Genomic DNA, 8,248 nt, shown 5'->3' on the forward strand with positions numbered 1-8,248 from the left:
GGCGGTGCACATCCAGCCACTCGGGTTTGTGGGGCGGCTGAGCGGGGGCCTCTGTGTGGCTCCCGCCCACTTCGGGGACGCGTCTGGCAGCCACAGACCACTGACTCCTTTTCCCACTTACAGTCCCTACTCAGAACCTAAAATAACCGACCCCGTCTCTCTCTCTCTCTCTGCTGGGCCAAACCCGCGGCTTCTCCCAGCCTCCTTCCCTGTCCCCTGGCTCACGGCCGAGCGTCTGGGGAGGTGTCCTGTGCTGTCTGGGGTCTGGCTGGCTTGGCTTTCCGACAGCATCTCATGAAAGACCCCCGAGAGGGGGATGGGGACGTGCCTCTATTCCCGTCCGCGCTTCCTTTCCAGCAAAGGGCAGCGGAGCTGCCACGACCCCACTCACGGACTCACAGGCCTGGGGGGGCCGGTGCGTCCTGCACGGGGACGAACTGGGACCAGCCCCCAAGGATGCTGTCTGCACTGGCGGATGTGCATCAGATGTAGTCAGTGTGCCCTTCCCCACCCCACACACAAGCAGCACTCATCCGGACGGTCCCAGGTCCCACAGTCACGTGGTGGGGCTCACAGAGCAAAGGGTATTTCTCTGTCGCAGCCCCAGAGGGACCCTGTCACGGGGGAGCCCTGCAGACCCGGGCGATTCCGAGAGCACAGAGTAAGCAGGGACTCCTGGGGAGGGCAGGCTGCAGGGTCACAGGGAACAGCGTGTCTCCACTCGCGATCCAGAGCCCTGGACGCGGCCCGTGCTTCTGCCCGGGGCTGAGCAGCGGTCAGCTTTCTGGGCAGATGGACTTTAGAACCAATGCCCAATGGTCACGGCTTCGGGACGTTCCCTCCCGATCTGTAAATAACCTTGAGCTGCTGACATGGCGAGCTGTCCTGTGATAGTTAGAGGGGACCCTGTGGGGTCCCTCGGGGACGGGAGCAGGCGGCGCCACCGTGTGTGGCCTTTCTTGGAGGAGGAGGGTGGACCCTCTGGCTAGGGGGATGTGTCTCTGATTGACAGCGGTCCTCAAGCCCTTCTCAGGCTCCGTCTGCCTTTCGGGCTCAAAGGCAGAGCCTGTGCATCGGGGAAGAACGCACGGTCCACGTCACAGCTTCAGGGCTCCCGTCCCACCGTGGCGTCCGCGTGCCGCACGTCGCTCACGACCGTTTCATTTCCGACCCCCGCACGTGGGCCTCATCCTTACCCTCGGCTTCAGAGGGGCCTGGGCTCAGGGCAGGGCCTTCGGAAAGCGCCTCTTTAAAGCCACGTTCTTCCCGCTGTGTCCCACCGGCCTACGTCATCCGCAGTGGCCACGCGCTCAGGGGGCAGGGAGAGCGAGCTAGCCGGCCTCCTCGTGCCTGCAGCCGCCTACGCGCAGTGTGGCTACGCTCAGTGTGGCTACGCGCAGTGTGACAGCAGGCGGCCCCGACGCCCGCCGGCCTGCACCGCGCTCCGGGCGAGGGTGCCTACCCAAGGTGGACGGTCCGGATGTGTTTCTGGATGCCCGCCGCGGTGCTCAGCACCTTCCCACAGCTCTTCCAGAGGCATTTGAACATCACCTTCATGGAGTTCTGGAAAGGGGGGGAAAGTGACATTAAAACGGACACGAACCGACCTATCCGCACCGTCTTTCTGCCGTCCCCTTGTTTTTATAGAAGACTCGACAGTGTTAATGGGCGAATCCTCACACAAGGAGTGTTTGCTGCTCACTTTTCAAACGGTGCAGCTATGCTCTTTAGAAGTCCTTCCACCTGCCCGGTGGCCCGAGGTTGACCTTTCCGAGTCAATGGCCACCTGGCCCGCTGGCTTTGGGCTGGCTTTGGCCACTGGGAGGCACTGAAGGGCAGGAGGCCAGGGATCCGTCCCTCAGCCACCTTTCTGCCCGGCCAGGGATGGGTGGGGGCTACGCTTCTCCTCCAAAAGCTACTTCTTCCAGAGTGCAGGAACCCTCTGGGCTCCGGGACCCCCTCCCCGACCTGTGTCTTCAGGCTTAGGGGTGGTAATGGCCGCTTTCCCCCACCTGTCTACGCCTTTGCAAACACCCCTTCACCCTGTCTACACCTTTTCATTAACCTCTCCTCAATTACCCGACTTGGGGACACCACCCGCTTCCCGCCAGAACCTTGATCAAAACAGGGGGAACGTGGGTTAGAAAAGGGTATGAACAACAGGCTCTTGTTTTAGGGGTGTGTGTGATGCAAATAGAGACGGATCATCGCATGGCGGGAAAACTGGGCTGGCGTAGCTTGTGTTCACGTTCATTTCCAAATGTAAAAACTACCCTCTTTTTTAATTTTAAAAATTTATTTCTTTAAAAATGGAAGCCGTCCCAGAATCCTCGCACAGCTAATTCTGGAGAATAAGAATGCACGCGCGGGATCATCTCCACTCCGATGAAACCAAGCGCCTTCTCTCTGCAGAGGTGACCCTGAAATGGGGAGCGGGGGGGTGCTTTTCTGAGCCCCCTAACTGCATCCAACAGCAACAACCCCGTGTCTGCACAGACTCAGCCACGGGAGGAGGACAGGAGAACGTGGCTGAGCGAGCTCGGCCAGGTCACCGCCCGGGAGGCCAGGCCAGCCGCGGCAGCCCGGCCCGGACGCGACCACGTGGGATTCGGCCCTGGCTCCCCGTCGAGGTTGCACCGGAATCCACGACGCTGAAGGTGCGAGGCGGGGGCAGCCCTCGTCGTTGCTCCTGCACGTGTGAGGGCCTCCCACACATTCGCCGCGTTTGACGCTCACGGCCAGGCCGGAGGCGCTGGGGGGCTGGGGGTCACCAGCAGACTCGCGAGGTCCACAGCAGCTTCTGGGCGGCTCTGTGGGCTCGCCCGGCCTCGGCACGGTCCCTGCGATGGAGGGACGGCGGCCTGGGCATTCTCCGCCGATGCTGTGGCTTCCGGGCTGACTGACGCCCGTGCTGGGCTGTGGGCTGAGGTCCGGGCCTAGGCGCCCCGGTCTCCGCCTGGCCGTCCACGCAGGCCTTGGCCCTGCCCCAAACTGCTTCCTATTTGAACGAATGGTCTCTTCTCCTGACAGACCCAGCCTGACCCACGGCACTGACACGGTGACGCCAAAGGCCACCTTCCGTTCTAAGAGTGGCAACGTGGCTGGATGCTGAAGCATCATACACATGTCTAGGGACGAGTCCAAACGAGGCAGCTGAGAGGATCCTCAGGCACGTTTTATATGGCAACCGGGGCGTGTGTACAGGTGTACACGTGCGTGTTGGGGGCGCGGAGGCTCAGGTATCCCCTGCCCCCTGAGAGCACCAGGGTCTTGAGGGCAGGATGGCAGCCAGGTGTTCCACACAGGTGAGTCTGCTGCATTACCTCAGGCGGGAGGCACCCACACGGCTCGGCAGAAGCTCCCAGGACCCTTTCAGGATCGAGAGGTCCACTGAGACCCTCGGCAGGTTCCAGAAGACGGAGGAGTGAACGGATGTATCTGAAAAGTCAGTAACCGCTCAGAGGCTGGCAGGGTTCCAGCTCTTTCCTTTACCAGGACGGCGGCCTCACCCGCCTTCTCGCCACTTGGGGAGTTTCTCGACTTGCCGAAGGCGCGTAGCTTCGGGACTGTGAGGTGTGTGAGGACGGACAAATCGGAGCGTAGCGAGCACGAGCTAAGCTCCCTCCAGCTCTGCGCACTGCTGACAACGCCGAGGCGACAAGCCAGCTGGGAAGAGCTTCGCGGCTGGAGGAACGCGCACCGTCGGCCGCGTCCGCCTCCCTCACCTCGCCTGACGACCCCGGGCCGCGCGCACGGCTTCGCGTGTCGGCGGCTCGTCCCGGTTCGCAGTGTGGAATTCCGTCGGGGGAACGTGCTGCAGTTTGTTTACCCCTTTTCCTGTTCGTGGACATCCGGGCCGCTTCCAGCTTGCGCCGATGGCGAATGATGCCACGGACACTTGTCTGCAGGTCTCCGTGGACGCAGGTGCACACCCAGGAGTGGAAGGGCTGGGTCCGACGGCGGATGCAGATTTAACCCGCCAAACTGTCTTCCGAGGGGCTGCACCGTTTTGCACTCCCACCGGCCACGAGTGAAAAGTTCGTGTCGCCGGCACTTGGCATTCTGCACACCAGAAAGTGCACCGTGGGATCCCGCGTAGCCGAAGTCCTACACCACGCAAGGCTGAGCTGTCGTGACAAGTCGGCCCTGTGGTTGCCGGTCGGGGTGCGGGCGTCTGGCTGCGGGAAGGCACCGGGGGGCTGGCCTGGAGGGGGTGGCGGTCATCCACGTGTAGAGAGTCATCAACCCACCAGACACTACACTTGAAATGGGTTCATTTTATTGCGTGGAAATCATACGCCCCAAAAGGTGATTTTAAATGACTTCTATGAGAACAACAAAAGCCTCTTCAATGAGTTGGAATCCCTGGTCATTATATGTTTTCTGTCAGTGGGTCTAAAGTGCCTCTCATCTTTGGGGACATGTGTCCACTTCCAGACACGATCGAGCGGTCTTCTGAGTGGACAGGTCTGGGCCGGGCGAGTTCTGAAGTCCTTCTGGCTTCGATGCCCGATCCTGTATATGGCCCAGCTGGCAGAATATTCTGAGATGCTGTCACTGAACTGCCTAGACCCCACTTTTCTCTACCCTGGTCCTCTGAGGCCAATCCCCTCCCTTGCTCCGGCTGGCGATGCTGTGTCATTGTGTGACATCCATCCAGCGTGCCCCGGGCACGGCCCTCCCCGCAGTCCTAACGCACGGCCGATTTCCGGAGCAGCGTCCCCGCAGAGGGCACGCTCTGCCCGGAACTACTGGGTAGGCGCGAGGTCAGCGTGTGCGTGAGGCTTCGGGGGCTGGTCGCCTTTTCGGACACTCATCGCAACTGAGAGTGAGCCGCGGCCTTCCGGTTCTGGAAGACGAAAACTCAGCGGGGGGCCGGCGAGCGTTCGCTGCTCACCGCCGAATCCCGCTGCTCACCGCCGAACCCCGCTGCTGACGCTCCCTCCGCCGGCTCGGCGCTCTGTCCCTCTGCCTGGAGGGCCCCTCGTCCACGGGCCCGTGGCTCCCGGTCCAGATGGCTGCGAAAGCGAAGCGGGCTGGGACTCGGCGGCTGCCCTTGCGTCGCTGCCGACGTTCTGACACGTGGAGCCGGACGCGGGCCCCTCCTATGACCCCCGATTCGTGCCATCGTCACTGCGGCCCTCGCCCTTCGCTGACCGTGGGCTGGCCCCTCTCACTAGCCCGAAACAGGCCCCAGGTAGCGGAGTGTCCTGATATGGTCAGCGTGAGGTCGGGCTGGAGGATGGAGGCGAGCGCCCCCCCAACACCCACACCCCAATTTCCATCCGGTCAGATCGTCAGATGGGTAAAAAGGAAAGCGAAGCGTGAGCGGCCAGCGCCTCCCGCTCAGAGTCCTCGCGGCCCAGTGGTGGGCGACACGGCCCCACGTCACAGGCACCTCCCGCTCAGAGTCCTCGCGGCCCAGTGGTGGGCGACACGGCCCCACGTCACAGGCACCTCCCGCTCAGAGTCCTCGCGGCCCAGTGGTGGGCGACACGGCCCCACGTCACAGGCACCTCCCGCTCAGAGTCCTCGCGGCCCAGTGGTGGGCGACACGGCCCCACGTCACAGGCACCTCCCGCTCAGAGTCCTCGCGGCCCAGTGGTGGGCGACACGGCCCCACGTCACAGGCGCGGACGCCGAGGCAGAGGCGTGCACCTCGCCGAAGGTCCCGCGAGCACTGGAGCTGCGGTGCTGACTCCACACCCCGAACTGTGCCATGCTGCTCGAGAAGGGGCAAATCCGTGGTCCGACACAGAAAAAAGCACAGTGATAACTATCAGTACGTCCTGATCCTCCAGGGGTCTTCCGGTGTGGACGGTTATGGACGGTTACCGCTTAGCAGTCTAGGGTTTGTTTTTGTCCAGACTCCCCGTGTGGCCGTCTCTGGGGTCACTGTGTCACCTGTGGTCACGACAGGAATGGCACGTCCCCCTTCCCGCAGTCCAGGTCCTGCTCACACCACCTGCTCTTCTCCGAGCCCGGAAGGACCGCTGGGCCATCTGAAACCCCAGGGGAATGCTTCCGCTAGCCCCGGGTGGACACGGCTGGCTGCTGACCTCCGGGGCCAGGAGGAAGCCCTTCATTTCTCCCTCGAGCATCCCCATCCACCCTGGTTGAAGGTCGTCGGAGCGGGAGTCAGCCCCCCGCAGACAGCCTGCAGGCCCTCGCTCTGCCCTCGTTCCTTCTGGACCCTCTGCCCCCCTCCCCCCGCCCTGTGAGTTGGCCGTAGCTGCGTCTGATTGTTTTCTCTCCGTGGGCAGAGGGAAACGTGGATTCTTTGAATTAATTTGCCTCAAGAGTTTCCTCTTTGCAATTCTTGCGAAGCTGATCTTATCTCGGCCACATAATAAGCGACTCGATCGTGGCCAATCCACGTAACCTCGATGAGCCTCTTCTGCAAAACGGCCATGTGACTAGGCTGAGGAATTCCGTGATGATCCTGTGAAATGCTGCATTTGAAAGCGTCTTCTAAACCGTAACTATAAACGTCGTTGTTATCACCGCAGTAGTAAGGGATGATGGCTGTCGAGGCGGTGCCTCTCGCTTGCGAGTCCTCTGCGGAAAGGAACAGGTGGACCCCAGAAGAGGCGGAACTGGGGTGTCCGTGCGCCGGCTGGAGGAGGGGCGGAGGATGGCCAGGATCGCGCTTCACGGTCAGGTCCAGGGGTGCTGCTTCTCCCTTTGCTTACAACGTCGCTGCATGCCAGTTCTTGGGGTTTTAGGGCTCGTGAGCCCGTTCTACTGAGGGTCCCATTTAATCTTCATGGTTGTGCCGACAAAAGTTTGGTAACAGCCTGAGTTACAGACGAAGAAGCTGATGATTAGAGAGGTGAAGATTTTCTTAAGTTCTCAGGGCGGGAAAGGGGTTGGGTGCAGCTCTTCGATTTCTGACCAAGGCCCTTTCATTGATCATGAATCGCGTTATCTCTTTATGACTGAGAACAGGGGCTTCCACGCTTTCGGCCACGAGCCACGGGAAGAGACCCGTTTTGCACAGCACACATGGGCATATAGCAGAAACAAAAGCTTTGGGAAGCAACACTTGCCCTGATGACGTGATATGCACCCTATTCTGTCCTATTTACGGCTCATTAACCTGCTTTCGGCAGGGCGCCTCACAAGCACGGAGTCCCTGTGCTCTGAGGCCTTGCCACAAGGCCGGACCACGTCGGATGGGGGCCAGGACCACACACTCCGAGGACCGGAGAGCGAGCCTGTGCAGCCCGGAGCAACGGGATGACCCTTCAGGCCCACGTGGCTGTCTTGCCTGTGGCTTCCCCCTTATTCAAGTGCCTGCTTCTCTCTCCGACTAGTCAAGCAAAGACCCAGCGTCCCTTGGGACCTACAGGAGGCTGGAACGAACACGTCCAGCCCCCCTGCTTGGTGGACTGGGGTGTGAAGCAGCGATCCTCGTGCACTGCCCTGGGAAGGACAGGGGACCCCGCTGTGCCTGTTCCTTGTCACTCGCCGCTAGGACAGATGGGGGGGCGGGGAACGAGGCGGGCCCAGCGCCAGCTGTTTGTTTTCCTCTTTGACCTAAGTCGGGGGGAGGGGAGGGCGCACCGCAGTCCTCCGGGTTTGGCGTTGGAATTTCGTTTGTGAACAGTCGTTCGTAACGAAGCTACCGACGTCGACTTAAAACTCTAACATGTGAAGTCACAGCGTCGCACTGACATGGAGACTTAAAAAATAATAGTAAAGTGTTTTCTAGATACAGCAGCAGAGGGCCTAATTCCACGAAACAGAAAAGCGTTTGGGAAGCTGTGAGTGCGCGTGATCACTTAAACACACGTGAAGAGCGTGAGGAGTGTGGGCGTCAGGCCCTGGCCTTTCCCTGCCGTGCACGGCAGGGCGACTTAACCTGCTCATGCCCGGGCCCTCAGCCTCCTCCTACCAAGGTGAGCGGACAGACGGCCATGCAGGGCGGCCGTGAGGATGAATGGACGAGCCACGCATCTAGCGACGCGGTTAAGTAGATCCTTTCACGTCTAACTCAGTGAACATGCAATTTGGGGCATGTCGGTACTACGTGTTCCCACGTCAGCTTTCACGTATGTGTCACCTCCCGTTTCGTAAAGATAAGATGCAAAATACCCTTTCAATATGCTGATCGAAGAGAAAAGCATCTTAACTTCAGCTTAGAGATGAAAATTAAGTCCTGCGGAGAGAGCGAGTTAAGCACCGCACGGAGCCCGAAGCCCACTTTGGCTGGAAAGCGCGGGGGCTTCCTCCTGCGGTGACCGGG

General features: G+C 60.9%; 1 protein-coding gene across 1 annotated transcript in view; it reads right to left on the bottom strand.

The window, feature by feature from the left end:
- The window catches only part of ZNF704 (zinc finger protein 704), a 32,255-nt gene that overhangs the window by 17,897 nt on the left and 6,110 nt on the right, over positions 1–8,248 (bottom strand). The window contains exons 4-9 of the mRNA XM_023521059.1: positions 6,383–6,558; positions 5,565–5,722; positions 4,898–5,018; positions 3,830–3,947; positions 3,493–3,566; positions 1,463–1,563 (exon numbers count right to left, since the gene is read on the bottom strand). Coding sequence (XP_023376827.1) covers positions 1,463–1,563; positions 3,493–3,566; positions 3,830–3,947; positions 4,898–5,018; positions 5,565–5,722; positions 6,383–6,558 — 748 coding nt within the window. The remainder of the gene's footprint in view (positions 1–1,462; positions 1,564–3,492; positions 3,567–3,829; positions 3,948–4,897; positions 5,019–5,564; positions 5,723–6,382; positions 6,559–8,248) is intronic.

This window comes from Pteropus vampyrus, unplaced genomic scaffold, assembly GCF_000151845.1.
Source record: "Pteropus vampyrus isolate Shadow unplaced genomic scaffold, Pvam_2.0 Scaffold290, whole genome shotgun sequence".
Classification (NCBI taxonomy): domain Eukaryota; kingdom Metazoa; phylum Chordata; class Mammalia; order Chiroptera; family Pteropodidae; genus Pteropus; species Pteropus vampyrus.